Source organism: Diaphorina citri, unplaced genomic scaffold (assembly GCF_000475195.1).
Source record: "Diaphorina citri unplaced genomic scaffold, Diaci psyllid genome assembly version 1.1 scaffold138, whole genome shotgun sequence".
Classification (NCBI taxonomy): Eukaryota; Metazoa; Arthropoda; class Insecta; order Hemiptera; family Psyllidae; genus Diaphorina; species Diaphorina citri.
The window spans coordinates 211,365-229,646 of NW_007377575.1; the positions used below are offsets into that span (position 1 = coordinate 211,365).

Here is an 18,282-nt window from a genome sequence, read left to right on the forward strand (position 1 = left end):
AGGCTCTCTTGCATCTAAGGGTCGCTGAGTACTTTGTTCGACCATTTTCAATGTTTCATTGAAATCGAATCTAATCGCGTAATAAAAAGTTAAAAAGATCCTCACGATCAAAAATACCAGCTAGATTTATACTAGGCCTTATTAAGAATACCTATACTATAGTCATGAAGATTATACATCTATGCATAGCACTAGAAAGTCTTCAAGACACCTCCACCAAAAAAAAAAAAAAAAAAAAAAAAAAAAAAAAAAAAAAAAAGGGGCAATGTGCACAAGCCTATTAAGGGGAAATAGGTTTTCGTAACACAACAAAAAATTCTGGGAAGTTAATATCATTATTCATTGGAGTACAATTACAAACAAACGGAGATTGCATTTTGTTCAGGTCAATAAAAACAAATTGTTTCATTGATGAGCTGATGTCTTGTACATGATATGCAAAGACATGGTCATCAAATGCAATGGTTTTTAATTGAATGGCTTTAAAGACAACAGTGTCATCCGTATCACTCACATAGATGCTATCAACCCGAGCAAAATGCACATTCTCCTCGTCAATTGAGGAGACTATTACACAATTTAAATTATACCGTACAGAATTTCTTGAAGTCCAAGGTACTCTATATAGTTTTTGAACAACACATGTAGTTGGATGTACTTGGTTTAAAATGTTCTCAGTCTCACTTAATGGGATTTCAATTTTCTGACCACAGTTTGCTTTAGAGCTAATGTTGTTTTGAATGAATAAGTCATTAAACATAAGTTGGTGTTTACGAGCAATAGTCAAGGTCATGTTTATGCGGTTAGAGGAAGATTTAGCGACTAATTTGTTGGGCCTATGTTTGGCTTCATAGCGCATTGACGAGAGATGTCGTAATGGCCCAAATCGCTCCATTGCAGAAGCATAGTGCAATAAGTTGTGAAACTTAGGTTTTAGATTAACATTGAATAAAGACGTATATGATTCACACAGATCGGAGACTAAATGTTTAAAGTATGCTAATTGACAAGGAAGGAAAACTGGTGACAAGCAAAAATTTATTACTCTCATAAGGAGAATGTAAATGCTCCAAAAACGATCATCCTGTGGTACAAAAGGTCCGACCATGACACCAAAGTACTTACAAAAAGTGCACATTTCAGATGCAGTAAGACGTAGATTACCTTTTCTCAAATTTAGAATTGATAAAGTTACTGGCTTATCTGCTTTATCAGGTCCATATTCAAAAGATGAAATTTTATCATTTAGTATACTTATTGTAAAATACTTACATCTGTCAATTAGGGCAACAATTAGGGAGCACATGACGTATTTCGAACAACCCTCGCTTAAGTCATGCATGACATCATAGCCTATTTGATTGAAAAAATCAAAATCATCAACCTTGAGCCAAATGCACTTTTCTTTGATACCGGTCAAAGTGGGGTCATTGAGTAGTAAATCCTTTTCATAACCTGCCAAGTTTCGCAAAAGAGACTCTTTTTCAAATAATTCTTTTTGAACTTGGGATTTATCCATTCTACACATTCTACATGGAAACTTTCCCGAAAAACTTTCACAAAACCCCGTTATGGAATGAATACCAAGATTGTCCCCCAACAATACCGCTAATTCAAAGTAAACTGTACCTTGAAAATCAGGCAAGTCAAAATGTATTCCGTTCCGAATTAAATCATTGAACTGCTCAATTAAGGGTTTAAAAATGATTTCGTTCCCGAATTCTACCCTGTCTTGAGAATGGTAAAGAAGAGCTAAGAAAATACAATTCAATTGGGAAACATAATTGGTAGGGAGAGTGGGTAATGAGATATAAGCAGCTCCAAGCTTGTGAATTCCGCTATGACTACCAAGGGCATTTTGAGTTTCAAAATCATCAACCTGAAGGAAAAGTGGAATGACTATTTTTTCACCATGAATTGTCATTTTCTGTTTCCATAAAGTGCCTTGCACAAAATGTTCTATTGGCTTTGATTCATCAAGACGCATTAGTGAGTTCATGCGGCCTAACGTCTGCATAAGCAGGTTGGGAATTGAAAAAAACTTTTTCAACATGAGCCGAAGAGGAATTTTTTGTGCTACACAGTCAATGGCTCTGTAACAATTACGACCATTTCTTTTAACATAGTCCATGCGCCTTCCAACTATGTAAGGCTCTGGACTTACAAGAGTTCCTAAATCCTCAAAATATTTTAAACGTTTGTAAAAAGAACTAAGTTTTCCCAACTCATGAGAACAATGAACTAAAACATGAGGAGACAAATGTTGATTCAGAAATACGGAAAATATTTCTTGTATGCCTTTAAAGACGACATCAGTTACATTATTTGGCAATACTGGATTACCATGCAGAGACGAGAATATTTTGGTCAAGATTTGGGAAAGAGGCACTGTGTTACTTTCCCTCGCCTGAGTTTCACTCCTATCAAAGTCAAATGACTCTGAGGCATTCACTTGACTTTGATCTGTATCATGGTCAAGTGACTCTTGACTTTGATCCAAACTGTCAATAACAGGGGAGATAATAGGAGATAGTGAACTACCGTTATTGGTACTCAAATTAATAACTGAAGAAGAATCAGTGTTAGAATTGTGATGTTTCATATAGTGTCGTCTAAATGAATTGAAAACATTATAACGAGCACCACAATCAGCCACTGGACAAAAGACATCCTCTCTGTGATGATAAAAATTGTAGTGAGATCTAAATTGTTTTAGATTTGAGATTGCAATGCCACATCTAACACAATTTTCCATTTTAGGAGGAACTATTGAAAAAAGTTCAATACTATGCAATGTTATTGACTAGAGTACCCCAATTCGTTAAGCAGCTCTTGTACGGGTGTTCCTACAATGTCATAGCTTGACGTCATTTCAAAAAATGCTCTTTGGATGACCATCCATACTGGAAGGCTTTCCTTAGGATATGGTAAGTCAAACACCCAGAAAATTTTATAAAGAACAACAAGTGCAGGTAAAAACTTATCGAATGTATAGCTCACGGTTTTGCTTATGACGAGGTCATATTGTTGGACTTGCCTCAAGGAAGGGCCGACAGCAACAATAAATGGGACGGCAAATTCCTTGAAACTTTCGACGTGTTTGGTTCTCGTAGCAAGGCAAGCTGGTATATCTCCAACGGTAGGGACATGTGGTAGGAATGAATTCAAAACCTGGTCTCTTGAAGGGTTCACGGTTTTTTTCTTCGCTCCTTGGACTGAGAAAGTATGCATACGCCGCAAGAGATAGGTTATGGCCTGAAAAGTTGCAACGTCCGCCTCGTCTTCCCCAACTGAAACATAAACAAAACACGGAAAGTATTAGTCGGTGTTCACTTTCTAGATTGTTTCCCTGTCCCTACTAAAGAGTGAAAAACACATCAAGTTATGCTATCAATAAAAATTAAGTTAATGGGAAGGGACCATTCACTAATTTTGTGAACCTTCTAAATTATAGGAAGTGTGTATGTTGTGAAAGTGCGAGTGCGGTGTGTGTGTGTGTGTGTGTGTGTGTGTATGTGTGTTTGTGTGTGTGTGTGTGTGTGTGTGGTGTGTGTTTGTGTGATCACAGAAATACGAATATATTACCTGTTGCCAAGTCGATGAGATTCCTAGCCTTGTCACTGTGGTGGTCATGCAGTCTACTCAATATTTTTGACTTGAGATCTCCATATTTCTGTGTGAATCTGTTGTGTGCATCTGGATGTATTATTGCGAAGTCATCTGCCAACTGTGAATAAAATAACCAATATGATATATGATTAGGTACATTTCATAGGTATATAGGTGGTTCATATTATATTCAACATACCTATGTACCTATATTTTGTCACACAAGCTCTGTGTATCAACAGTAGGTAGTGATGGGTCGTGGGTAAATACCCACTGGGTGGGTAAATAAAAATTGGGTATTTACCCGGGTATTTATCCACCACTTACCAAAGATTATGTGGTTCCCAATGAAATTTGACGTAGAATTCGAAAGTGAAATAAAAAATAGGGGTTCTCATTTGAAATTCGCGAGAAATGATTACTTTTATACAAAAAGTGCCACTTCCGGGGTTCGAACCGGGATTTCGATATTACCATCGAATTTGCCATGGGCCCTTTTCTATCTTTAGAACAAAACAGAACTTCAATATTTAAAAACAGCGCCTAAAACACCAAAAAGGCGCAAAAGACAAAGAAATAAAAAGACCAAAAAGCCCTTCTCCCCCAGGGTTGAAATCCTTATCCAACCCAAAGAGGGAGAGACATATTTATGTTGTGGCAACCACAGAGGATATTACCCATAATTCTGTGGGCTTTAATTCCAGAGAACAACTCAACACTGCAAGAAGTTACTGCAAAACATGAAGACCGAGAGGAAAGAAATCAAAAAAGTTATCCGGAAAAATTATTTTGACACGGGGAATAAGCAACCAATTCCCCTTCCACACCCGGAGACAGATGTTCTGGATAACTCAAATTTCCTGGTCATGCCCATTGAAGGCACTAGAACGAGAGATGCTAAAAGAACAAAGAGAGCACCAGAAGAAGAAACAGGAAATAGAGATGCAATTAGCAGAGAGCATAAGGTCATCAGATACGGCCAACTGCCTGCGCCTGGAATATCGCGGCACGACATGCTGTATCTGGCATACTCAGTGAAGGTACCTAAATATCCGGTGCACACTATTAGTCACCGTGATATGAAGGGTATCGATAGCGGCGCACTTTCGGAGAGTCTCGGTTTCAATTTTGTTGAAGTGAAGAAAATGAAATAAAAAATAGGGGTTCTCATTTGAAATTCGCGAGAAATGATTACTTTTATACAAAAAGTACCACTTCCGGGGTTCGAACCGGGATTTTGATATCACCATCGAATTTGCCATGGGCCCTTTCCTATCCTTAGAACAAAACAGAACTTCAATATTTCAAGCCGTTCAAAAGTTACAAGGGGACTGACTAGAACTTCTGAGCCATGCTGTATATATATGAGCCTTATTAAGTAAAGGGGAAATTTAAATATCCGTATGAAATGAAGAACAACCACGCAGTGAAGAAAGAGGGCCTTCTATAAAAGTATGCTGAACCTATTTCCCTTTAATAATCTCATTAGTTGCTAGTCCCACATAGTCAACTGTGACCTTCACATAGTTGACTTTGTGGCTTTGCTGGCCTCGCAATACTTTGATATCTGAAAGTTTGAATATAAATGTTCTTGTGTATTGGAATATTGGATGAGAAAAGAAACCCGCTGTCAGTATGTTGTAAACTTGGTACTTAATGTTTATGAAACACATATACAGATACACATTGCTACTCTTATACCTTCTGCAGGTATCTATAGGCTATTCAGAAGGATAGTTGTCATGTATTCACTTGTAGATAACGAGCTTTCAGTTAGCTAACGCAATGAAAAAGAAAAAAAAAATCTCAAGTATATCATAACTTGACCGCGGAATCCGTAAAAGAGATTTGGATTTTTTTACTTGAGAAAATACCTGTGAACCTATAAAATAATGAAAATACATAGCCACCAAATAAATAACGGGGTTGTTAATTCAATGACTCATATTTTTCCAATTATGTATTAAAAAGTGCGATATTTGTGGCAATAGTCATCTCTAAAATTTTAAAATTATTTTCATACTTCCTAAGATTTCAAAGCTTAGATTAAAATTTTATTTCGTAAACCTCAGAATGCATTAAAAAAATGCTTTCAAGAAGAAAAAAAAAAAATAACTTTTTGAGATATTTTTATGTGAGTTTCTGACATAAAATTTCTAGAAAAAGGAAAAGGAAACTGCCAAGTTGGAATAATTTTGTGGGTGTCGTCTGGTGAAGATAATGTTCCTTGTTTGAAATAATCCCCACGACCATATCCAACTCCATAATGATTTAAATGAAATATGTTACATCATGCATTTGATTGGGGAGGTCATTGCTAGTGACATCTTTAGAATCAGCCCTTTTCAACCCCTGAGGCCATCAGGGCCGAAGTACTAGATGAAATTTTGAGTCTGAATTCCAATACGAATCATTAGTGGGACCTATTTGAACCAAAGTACATACTACGTTAAGACCTGTGTGACCGCAATTCTAAGCGGTCCTCAAGAAACCCACCCCTGGAAAAGACTATAAACACCCTGTATGTACCATCTAAGTATTGGGTATAAACGCTTAGCCTGGAACTCATACTTACATTCCGTTACCGTTGTATATTATGGAAGTGGCATGCAGTGACTTCTTATCCTATAGTTTCAAAGATAAAAGAAATGTATTCCTAGAGCACAGTACAAATTTCCTTCGTTTTGCTTTAGAAAATAACTTTTGTAACACAATGAAGTAGGTACTGGGAGTTTTTTTTTTTTTTTGACAATGACTTAAGCTGTATCTAGATTTCCAAATGAATTTCTTCTAACTACCTACTAATATGAAAATATTAGTAGTCTGGACTTTCAAATCGAATTTAGACAAAAGCTCCAGATCACCTGCCTCACTCCTTCTGCAGTACCTTGTTTCTTGATCGAAGAGACGAGAAAGTAATATTAATATTAATAAAATATGGTTTTATTATATTAAAAACTATAAAATTTTATTGCCAGCTTTTACGTGGAGAAGATGTGCTTCTAATCAGTGGAGGACTCTGGGTGTTTGGTATTTGTGTATTCTGATATAGAGGGCCACTTATAATCGAGAAATGTTTCTACGTGTAAGTTTGTCTAATCACAAAAAATATGTTCATAAATAATTATCATACCTACTTTGTATAATATATTTTTTTTTCCATTTCGTTTCTCTTTTTTCATTGTTCACCATGGTAGTAGTATTATTGTTCATGTTCATTACATTTTGGTTGTAACAAAAGTGCCTCTGTCGAATGTGTGTCTTTCTTTTTTTACTTTTCTTATTTATTGTTCTCTTCCTATATTTAATTCTCCTAATTTTGCCTCACTTACATAATTTAAGTTCCTTCGTAGAAATTAGGAACTATATCAGCCATTTCTTGTGACCTTTACTGACACGAATACTTTTGAACCCTCTTATACGACACTGATGTAACTTTTATATGAATTCTGCTAACATTTTGAAATATATCTTTTTAATCTTTTGATAGTTTATAACCTCTTTAGTTCTGTCATGTTTTTTGATTGTATCTCTCCTCTTTTCTTCTCTCTCCATTTCCAATCTTTATTTATTTCATGTTTTTACATATTATAGGTACCTACTTGAATACACATACCTATTAAGATACATTTATCACATTTATGGTACTTAGATGTTTACTGGGTGGAATGATTTGTCTGATGGGAATTGTTATCCTTTTGCGGATATACTTATTGCTCGAATTTTTTGTTTAGAATTTTTTATTTTCTTCTGCAATGAAAATCCTTTTAATTTTTTGAGAAGAAAGCAGTTGCAACTTTTAGGTACGAGTGTGTAATAAAAAAAATGAAATTTTTAGAAAACATTTTTCCCCACCCAGTATTCCAGTATACCATATTACTACACACAACACACATCGGTACATATTTCCTCTCCTTCCGTTTATCATGTAGTTTACTTTTTGCTTTTACCCAAGACCTACTTTTGCAACATACTCGTTTATTTTTCAAGATTCCTCGTGTATTTTCTAAAAGTTCTTATTTTACTCCCACAATATTTACTCGTATAACTTTGGTGTAACTTGTTCAATAAAGTTTCCGATTTACGAATACGGTAGTTCTGCCATTGGGGAATTTCTATCATATGAACATGCTGTTTTTACACCTCATGGACCGAACGGGTAGCTTTAACATTTTATTTCCTCGTTCTTTCTACTTATTAATTGGTTTTCTTTTAGTAAAAATGTTATTATTTCCTATTGCCTATATTTTCCTCTCTGTCCTTGAGGACACTTTCTGGGATCGGGGGACCAGACCTCTCATTACTTTGATAAGGAATTTCTTGACTTCCTTCAGGGATGACAAGGTCCTAATTGAGCCACTATGTAAGGTAAAGTCATGATTCATGATGTAACGAACGCTCTAGCTTTTTTCCGTAGAGTTTTCTATAATTTTTACATCATTGAAGTTAATGATGGATGCCTTTTTTTGTACCTTTCACTTAAAAATGGGAAAGATTTTCTCCTCGATCTTTTCATTCTCGCTTGGTTCTCGATGATCCTCGCTGGACATGGTAGTACGGATAAGGTTTATTACTTATGGAAATAGGAAGAGATCTTGGCATGAATGTGCTTTTCTCATCTTAGCCTATGAGTGCTAAAGTTATGAAGTCAGAACACTTCATATACATTTGCATTCCTACAAAGGAGAGTATGTTACATTGTTGAACAATCTTGCACACTAACTAAGCGCGTTGTTTGAAAACCATGCGTACTTACTTTAGTCAGAATTGGCAAGGAAAAAATCCATTCTTCGAAAATACCATATTTATTTTCTAGAACTGTAAAAATTGGACGATGGACGGTAAGAAATAGAAAGTTCTAACGAACATAAATGTAAACAGTAAATGATAACATAGAATTATGAACCATTGTAACCAAAGAATTGGAACCAATTATTATCTGCAACTGTGAACTCTGAGTGTACGAGTGTATCTGAGAAGTATCAATATTATTGAAATGATTCTGACTTGCACCATAAGCGGCTCTAGTTGAGTAGTCTTATCAATACCATCAAGGAAGATAGAGATTATCAAGATAGAAAATATCATTCCATGTGGAAAATGCAGGAGTAGAATTATCTGATGAACGATATGTGGGTAGAAGCATACGTTCAAGAGGAAAATCTTGAATATGTAGAAAGATACATATTACATATCCATAGCACTAATTTACGTACTTTGACACCACTGATGATTGTCTACCTAAAACTGATGATTCATGAAATGTTTTCTCATCTTATGTAATGCATTTCACTAGTGTACCAACATAAATGATCTTAATTTAGTAAGACAGCTAAGGTCTGCAGTCATTATTGATTCCTTCAAATACACAAGTCATGCAAGTGTATGTCTGAAACATGAGCCTCCGCCCTTAGCTTACTGTGCTCTCATAAACTTCGAACGTTCATTACCAATGTAAATATTCCTATTGAAATTAATGCAGCAGAACATAATAGCAAAAGAACTGCAGAGAGATAGGTAACTACCAACATTTCACTGAACAAACAAGACAAACGGAAATGCTAGAAAAAAGGAGTCGAAATAGTACAAAGGAAAGAAACGGTTTCGGTCCGAAGAATTAGGATTAACCCTATTTGGGGAAATCCTTGTTATGAAAAATAAAATAGAAAAAGAACGGTGTGAATTATGAGAGTGACATATGGCAAATAGTGTAACGAGTTGTTTTGTGTTTCATGATACATTAGTAGTCAACACAATACATCTCTCACAGCAGAAGTGCTAACAATTAGTCACATGGCATTATGTGGTCTTAGTGTTACCTAATATTGCAAATATTCTACAGTTTCTAGGGAAGTAGATTTTCAATTTCCTGTGCTAATGGAATGAAGTGTTAAGGCAAAAGATCTAATAGTTCTCAAAAGTGATATAGGTATTATGGAAGTCTTCTCCCATATTACCTCCAGCTTGTTTACATTTATTGTAGAAATACAAACAAAAAGTCAGCGACATTTTAATGACCCTTATTGATATCAAGCAGCACTCTGTGATGGATTAAAAGGTTATAGGTGTGATGTATTTATGCTCGAATGGTTATTTTATATTATGTGAAAGCTGGGCATGCATATGTTGTCACTAATGTCCATACACCATGCCAATATGTCGCAACTACTTATATGTTGCCGTGAATTCTCAATGTAAGAATATTGATGGTCGATATGAAAAAAATCCCCTTAATATGAATGGGGTAAAATATGTACATTGTACATAGGTGCCTAATTATTCCTCTAACAGCTAACACATAAACTTCTTTTGAACAACGGAATCGTTAAAACACAAACGATGAGATAGTCACCTATTTATAAAGTTGGGCTGACCGGTCAAGTTATGAAATGGTTAGGCATAACAAAAGCACACTTATTTTACTCTTACGCAGAGGACATACATCTTCTGGAGTCTCTAAAAGTTCACAAAAATCAGTCAATTAAATTGAAGAAAAGACTCAAGCGTCTGATGGTGCTAACTTCCTAACGGCATTTCTCCGGCTGTATCCTAATACGAATATTAATAACTGTTCGCAACTTCAATAGGTTAATAACTGCCAACTCCTCTATTTACTAATAACTTTTCACTCCTCTATAGCCCACATAAATACAAAGAGATGTCTTGTTCTTTTCCCTCAACAGAATTTAACCCTGTCTAGTACAGAATATCAACAGAGGATTTTTTTTACGAATTATTTTAAAAAAATATATATAGGTATATATTTATATATATTGGCTTCAACTTTACACATTTCATCAAAAGGATTCATTCTATTATGCACTTGTTTTCCATTGTTATTTTTATTATATATATTGGCTTCAACTTTACACATTTCATCAAAAGGATTCATTCTATTATGCACTTGTTTTCCATTGTTATTTTTATCTATATGTACCTAATAGTCTATTTATAATGATATACAATGAAACTGCGCTGGGAGTTTCAGACCGAAGACTGTCGACAAGGGTTAAAATTGAAAGCTTTAAATGAATTGTGTTGGCAATTTTGTAAATTGAAAAGAAAAAAAAAATCAGTGAACATTAAATATAACTAATATATGTTCGTAGGAATAATAATGATAATAATATACATATTTACTTTGGTCACAGCAAATACAAGGATTCAGAAGTAACTTTCAAGTCTCAAGTACTACAACTAATTCTCTACCTTGTAACTTGGGATATGGGATACCTGCTTTTATTGGAAGCGGCACTTTATGGTTTTCTTTTTACTTCTTCGTTTCAAAGCTCGGAATGAAATTATAATATTTGCAACATTGTAATGTAAATGGTAGAAATTATATCTCCTGAACACCTCTCCCAGCTTACGAGTACGAGCTAACAGAGATGTTTTTAATAGCCTTGTACACGGTTCAAATGATGTTATTGGCCATTCGGATTGCCAATGCTCTAAACATGAACATGATCGAAAGAAACAGATGTTAAATATTTATCTATACAATATACAACTATTTATCTGTACAACTGAATAAAAAATAATCCAAGTGGTTTTCTACGGAGAAAATTGACCACCGTACAAATAAAAGACCCAGAAATATTTTTAGAGACCTACCCTTTTCGACAGTATGTAGGGAGAAAGTTTCTTTCAAAATTTATAAAAAAGATAATAATATCTAATTAAATGATCCCAGGTCCCTTACAAAATCTACAATAAGTAGGTACCTCGGTGATAGACTTTGAATGTCAATGATCGGGGTAAATACTCGTAATAAATTTAAAACGGTTTTCGATACCCTATTAGGAATAAGCTCTTCTAGCTTTAGAGATTGGGTTAATAATCTTAATCCTATATTACTTAATATTAAGCTCTACCCTGAACATAAAACACGCTGCCACCAACCTAATGCAAAAATACTAGGAAAAAACTAGAAGAAATATCAAGATTATTGAACATAAATAAAAACAAACTCCAAGAGTTGTATAGGAATAATTCACAAATGCAATATTAACAAAGAGAAATAAGTAAATAACAATAAATATCAAAACTCTCATAATATTTTTCATAATTTAATTTGAAATGTTTTACCTTGAATCTAATACATTCCTTTCTTTTACAAGGCTAAATAAAAAAGTTCTTTTTTTTTCTAACTGAATGGTAAAGTTTACCAGTAAGTAACCAATGATCAGTATGATTGCTGCCCGGTAACAATATTAATATTATTAATACATATATCCACTAATTTTGTACATTCTTGTAGTCAAGTAAAAGACAAAGGATAATGAGCTGAATTCTCACTCTATTTCAGGAGTAGGCTGACTTACGACTTGCCGGGCCAAATCACTGGCAGCTGGACCAAAAGGATAAAGAGACGTCGCCATAACGTGATATGTCTCAAACTTGTTGATAATATACCTAGTCTCTCAGTAGAGCAAAGTAAATGCCAGAGGCATTGTATTCCATCTAGCCTTTGTTTGATCGTTTGATGTAATACGTGGAAATTAAATTCCGATAATAATACATAATAATAGTAATGAGCTTATTATTATTAGTCTTTTGACCAACCTTCATATACGTAGCGAGATATTTTCCTACAATCCGCAATGACGCAACGGCTATAAATTTATCGTTTGCTAGTATAACAAAGCTCTGTCCGAGTGTTGGAGATGACCCTGTATCTGCACGAGTAGACTGTTCAGTACATACCATTACTAACATTAACATTATCATCGTAATTTATCTGATGGGATGCCCTGTTGTTCCCTAGTTAAGTAAGGTGCAATATGATTAATGAATATTGAATACGACGTTAATTAGTGATTTTGTTCTTTTCAATATCCCACCGCTTCAAGACATCGTGCCTTTTGTTAATTATACCTCTTAACACTTATGGTGTGTGGAGTTAATTATTTCTTTACCGAAGTAATTTCCTATTGATCCTTTTTGAAATTTTGCTATTGACACTTTCACATCTGGTGGTGATTACGAGTACTAAACTCGGTGCCATTACCGCTGCCACTCCTATTCTGCTTCTGTACGAGTATGATTTTGAGGGAATAAGACTGATGGAACCATATGGACGTTTCCCAAAAGGTACATGTAAAAATTTCATAAATTTGATGATAAGCACTTCATTATAAAATTACCCGATTTACAAATTACCACACGTACCACGTACCTGATCATATGATAAAATGGTCGTTTCTTTCTGACTTGGATGGAATCGTGAAATGCAAACCTAATCATGTTTCTGCTTAGGAGGTGCACTCAGCCTCGTGAGGACAATTGGATAGCTACTTTAATCGAGTAGCGACCAGTGGCGGCATTACAAGTCGAAGAGACGAGCGATAATAAATATGATGATTGAGTAAATGAAAGACTTGTAATACTGTGATACCCCACAAAGTTGTGAGAAAGCTCTCTGCTTTACCACAAAGATGCAATGATTTGATTTTGATTCATAGTTATACTTACTAACTCCCTCACTTGTTCGTCTGATTTCAGATTTAGGATAGACAACACAGATCATATTATCGATGTCAATAAAGGCAACATTCAACAAAAGAACTCAAAATATTCACAACCAAACAAAGAAAATCCATTAATCTTGCCCCGGGAAAATTAGCGTTGATGAAAAACGGTTCAGTATACAGGGTGGCTCAAGTTAGAACAATTCAACGTGTAGGAGGATTACCAGGCACTCAAATCAAAGTTGTGCTTGATTTGTAACTTTTCCCGAGCCACCAAGTGTTTTATTTAATCCTTGTTGCGTTCTCTCACTCCTCATTCCGATGATTTGTATTCTGATCTTCATCTTTTCAGAATAAAAAAGTAAATAATTAATGGGATTTTTTTCTCTCTCGTCATAATAACAAAATAATGAAAATTAATTTTTCAAAACTTTAGATGGGGGAAATGCCATATGCAGAAAATGTGCCCGTTCCCTGATGTTTTCATGTTATTTGACCTGTTTTTAACCATATAAATATGTATTGTAGTTCCTGTAATTTGTATTCCAGATTCCAGAAATGATACCTACTGATAATTGTATTACACGAGACATGTAGCTGTCACTGATCCACATTTCAAATGTTGGGTGCTATAAATGAATGCAATTTAGATTAAATTCAAAAGCTGGATAGATAATAGGTACCTACTGTATGTAGGTACATACACCTACAATAGTGCAAGGGATTAATGGAAGTATCAATGCTGCACATAGCACGCAATAATTTCATTAATTATTTTTCCTTTGAAATTACAAAAACCATTTGACGATACATTTCTGTCCTCGACATAAATTAGATATTGGATGGATATTACCCACTGTAGATGTATTGATATTTCATACGTCATAATATCGAGGAAGAAGAGGCCCATTGAGAAGAATTAGCAGAAACATTTCTAGGTTACTTTTATAAGTTTAGTGAGTGATTTTTCGTGAAAACTCTATCCAGTCTGTAGATACTTCTGTCAATATTGTTAGGTATGAGCTCGGATCTGGTCGTATCAATCTAATATACAATAAAAAATTGAATATTTGTTTGTGTGTTCAAACTTTATGCCTGGCCTAACCGCTCTTCCGATTGCTATGAAACTTTGTCAACTTATTACTTGCACTCCCGTGAAAGTTATAGGCTATTTTCCGGTTCGTTTTTGTTAAGCTACGCCGAGCAAGACCACTAAATGGATGAGTGACATGAACGGCCATGCCTTTAAGGAAATATTTTTTAGATGTCGTCCTCATTTCTCTTGGTTTTAGACGTTGGAGTTTTAAAAAGTGTTAAAAGTTAAATAGGTACTTCTTTCTTGTATGGAAAAGAAATAAGAAGAATAAATAGATGATTAAATGTGTAATAACGGTTGTAAGTCAATAGTCAATATAAACCTGTTTATTATTACTGAACTCACACATGGATCTGTGCTGTGCATTCGATGAGAGATCCAACTTCATTTTGTTGTTGTTATTTTATTCTTCAGAAATACCATTTTCATCGGTCGTCTCTTCTCATATGATACGTGCAGATTGGTAAATTCAATTTCAGTTCCACACTATGTGCTTGATTGTGCATCAAATGCATTTTCTAGTTCTTCTAATATCTATTTCACCTCGATTACCATCCTTTGAAACATCTCATAGAGAAAAATCAGGTTCTTTCAAGAAAAGCTAAATAGGTAACTCATGTTTTATTTATTCTTCTTTTTCCATGAAATTTCAAATAGCTCAACGCTTTAGCTCCAATGTACTGGTTTCTAATGTTTAACAATGGAAAAGATAAAGTGTTCTTCGTCCTGGAAAATATTTGACCTGGTGGTGGAAACATGAATGCTGTACAAGAAGTGCATTCTCTCATTTATCATTTTTTATTCTCTGACTTTGTGATATCAGCATTAGCGTGAAGTTTTGCTTGTGTAGTTTTGAGTATCATGAATCATGGTCAACCTTTACCTTAGGAATATCTCTGGATATTTCTTTATGACTTCATGAGAACAAATGCACGGGCAGCATGAACCTTTTTGAGATATCTAATTACATTCAGATAGTTGTTTATCTGTGAAAGTTCTTTTTGGATGCTATACAGCTACCGCTAAAAAGTTTGCTCGTTTGTTAATGTTCTATTTTCTCCAAGACTCTCCAAGACTTCTTACTTATTGACCATATTGGAAATACAATATTCGACTTCTAGGCCTTTGAATTTACTTTAGACTACCTGACTTGACTGAAGATGAACAGCATAAAATTAATTTTATTTGTAAAGTTTTTTTTTAGCATTATCAAACATCTCTTTGATGTTGGTAATTAGGGAGGTACGAGGTATGTACATACACCGGTATTGTGTATCTGTTAGGCTCAATCGCCGAATTCACCAATTAGAGATTAAGATGATCACATTCCGCCGAAATTTGACCCTTAACCTAATGTCAGACCGCGGAAAGTGCATTTTTTCTCGAATTTCGGGGGTTGTGTGGTTTACAAATGCCAGTTCACGTAGTGGTAATTTTCCCCGCTCACTGAGCAAATTCGGGGATTGAGCCTAACATATCTAGAGGAAGAATAATTAGTAGGCTGTGAAAAGATGAAGGAAGGTGTAACACCCTGCACAGAGCATATTGAAGCTATCAGCCAATATCTCATTCCTTCTGCCTCTGTCATATACCTTTGTTTGTCTAACGATTTACGAGTATCAGTGAACATTAAATATAACTAATATATGTTCGTAGGAATAATAATGATAATAATATACATATTTACTTTGGTCACAGAAACTGCTTGGTTGGATATATTTTTTATGAAATTATTTTATGAAAGAGCTAAAAAACTTCTCTCTGTTTATCTCATCTCTGTTTTCTTTTTCATGGTTTTAATTCAATTGAGAAAACTGCTTGGTTGGATATATTTGTTATGAAATTATTTTATGAAAGAGCTAAAAAACTTCTCTCTGTTTATCTCATCTCTGTTTTCTTTTTCATGGTTTTAATTCAATTGAGATTTCCGTTTATTGTTTACCTAATGGGTCAAATCTTGTGGCTAACTAGATAATTGGCTGAGCCATATTTTAAAAATTTAAAATGTTTTATCTTCACCGGGCAGTGTCAACTACGTTATTATGTACCTACATGTTGCCATATAATGTATTTATGTGCATCAATATCCAATACCGTTCAAAGTTTTGGATGTTTTTTAATGCCCAAGTTAACTGAAAGCATAATATAAAAACCTATAAATAATAATAAGAAAAGGACATTAAATAAATTATGACAAGACTGATAATCCAGCATGAAGTTTGCTTATTTCTGTAACTCGGTAAGTTCGGTTGACCCTGCCCTTGCCTCTGATAATATTTTGCTCATTTTGACCCATGATAAATTGCAATACATATTTGACTTTTAAAAAATCTCATCAATACACGACGTATTCTAAAGTCCAGTATCTGAACAGATCTGTTGGAAATACCTATTTCCAAAATTATAATAAATTCTACATAATTTGAACTTTGAAATTAAGTTTGAGAGAACTTGAAAAGCCGAGATGGTAAGAAATTTCCCCAATAGCAGTAACCTAAAATGCTCTAACACCTTCCTAATTCGTACAGATTTCGCTGTCCCCGTTCTCTCAATTTTCAACCTTATTAGATAGAATCGAAAAAAAAAAAAAAAAAAAAAAAAAAAATAAGCCATAAGAGCCACTCAGAGATAAAGAGTGAACCTTTCAGCTTGCAGACAACCATTTGACTAGTAAAGTGAGCTGCCTGATGCGATGTCTGGACTCGGGAACTACTTCACACTTTAGCGAGAGACAATTCTATTTCTAGAGACAGTACTGATGTGCTGACACATCTCACACTATATCCTGGCAGAAAGAAATGAAAGGCAAAAAACTCACACCAGAGATATAAAACATATCCACATTCTTACTTTGGATATCGTCGAGCATTTTTCAAATTGAAAACATTAAGTGAATTAAGGTGTACCAGCATAGCTCAGAGCAGTCACCAGTAGAGTGCAACTTGTAGGTATGTTGTGCAGTAGATATAGGAAGGCCCTTGTGATACCAGTAGACGAGCAAATGACGTGTGAGATAAATATGGGTACTAGACTACTAGAGAAAAATAATTATGCTCCTGTCATGTGTGAAAGTATAATTCCTAAATAGATGAAAACTTGGGAACTTACAATTTGCCAGAAATTATTCCTCAGTATTTATAGTGCATACCTAACAAAACGTTCAAGAAGACAGGTATCATTCTGACTTTTTCCAGATCATGGGAAGTAAAAGGACCCTTTGGTTCGGTTTCCGTTATTATGAAACATTTGGGTAATGACGGATCGCATGACACAATTTGTTGGATTATGATTGAATTATAGTTTTTTTCTCATTCAATACAAAGGCACAGTTATTCGAGATTGAATATGATGATTTATAATAAATTAGTACCTTCTCAGACTGGTAGTATGTGTAAGTGTACATCTATCTGACCTATGTCATCTTTGAGTTGTCTAACTTGAGTCCCTTTTCTCAGCCAGATAATAACATGCAAGGAGATAATATCAAATACATTCTTACTTTTTCAACTTGATTATCCTGTAAATAGTTTCCGGGACCGGGATAAATAGCTTCTTGAATTTACTCGTTTATTTTTTATTTTTATTCTTATTTAAAGGATGGAGGGAGAGAGAGGAAAAAAAATACAATTTCCTCCAAATTATATTTTTACGGACTTACGTGTACCTAATTAAGGAAGATGAAATTCAAGGAACATTATTTTTAAAAAGACTTTTAACACTAATGTACTTCATTGTTTTTGGTTTATGGATATTGGGGGTTGAGTTTCTTCTATTAAACAGGAGGTAATCTAGCACAGATTATTTACTTTCTACTGCTTACATTTATTTATAGATGAAAGTTGATCATATCTTACATGAAATGGTGATTCTAAGTAGAAATCTATTAAGATTATGAATATAGCCTTCTAATTACTCCCTAGCTATAGAAACCAGATGTAACAGATCCTTATTACCATTGATCAGAGTTCAAGATGTTCACAATATTGAACGCCTGTATTCTAGATAAATTGATAAATAGAAGTATTCACATCATGTTCGAATTCACACTAAATCCAATTAGAAATCCCAGGTCAAAATGTTTGGAGTGTGTGTGTCTCTAAATTAATT

At 34.4% G+C, this 18,282-nt stretch overlaps 3 protein-coding genes across 3 annotated transcripts in view; 1 reads left to right on the forward strand and 2 right to left on the reverse strand.

Moving 5' to 3' along the window:
- Positions 1–280: 280 nt before the first annotated feature.
- On the reverse strand, positions 281–2,602 carry LOC113465644. Its single transcript, XM_026820318.1, has one exon. The coding sequence runs from the start codon at positions 2,600–2,602 to the stop codon at positions 281–283; it is 2,322 nt and encodes a 773-aa protein (XP_026676119.1).
- A 69-nt stretch (positions 2,603–2,671) lies between these two features.
- On the reverse strand, positions 2,672–3,741 carry LOC113465645. Its single transcript, XM_026820320.1, has 2 exons — positions 3,586–3,741; positions 2,672–3,290 (listed from the first exon to the last, which is right to left on the reverse strand). Exon 2 carries the CDS (start codon positions 3,229–3,231, stop codon positions 2,797–2,799), a length of 435 nt encoding a protein of 144 aa, XP_026676121.1. The 5' UTR covers positions 3,232–3,290; positions 3,586–3,741; the 3' UTR covers positions 2,672–2,796.
- Positions 3,742–4,349: 608 nt separating this feature from the next.
- LOC103504886 (ephrin-B1) overlaps positions 4,350–18,282 on the forward strand; it is a 56,476-nt gene continuing 42,543 nt past the window's right edge. The window contains exon 1 of the mRNA XM_008469184.1: positions 4,350–4,627. Within this exon, the coding sequence (XP_008467406.1) occupies positions 4,350–4,627 (278 nt within the window). The remainder of the gene's footprint in view (positions 4,628–18,282) is intronic.

What these genes read in the sequence shown, in the direction of transcription:
- LOC113465644 (XM_026820318.1), bottom strand. Translation starts at nt 2,602, where the DNA reads ATGAAACATCACAATTCTAACACTGATTCTTCTTCAGTTATTAATTTG.
- LOC113465645 (XM_026820320.1), bottom strand. Translation starts at nt 3,231, where the DNA reads ATGCATACTTTCTCAGTCCAAGGAGCGAAGAAAAAAACCGTGAACCCT.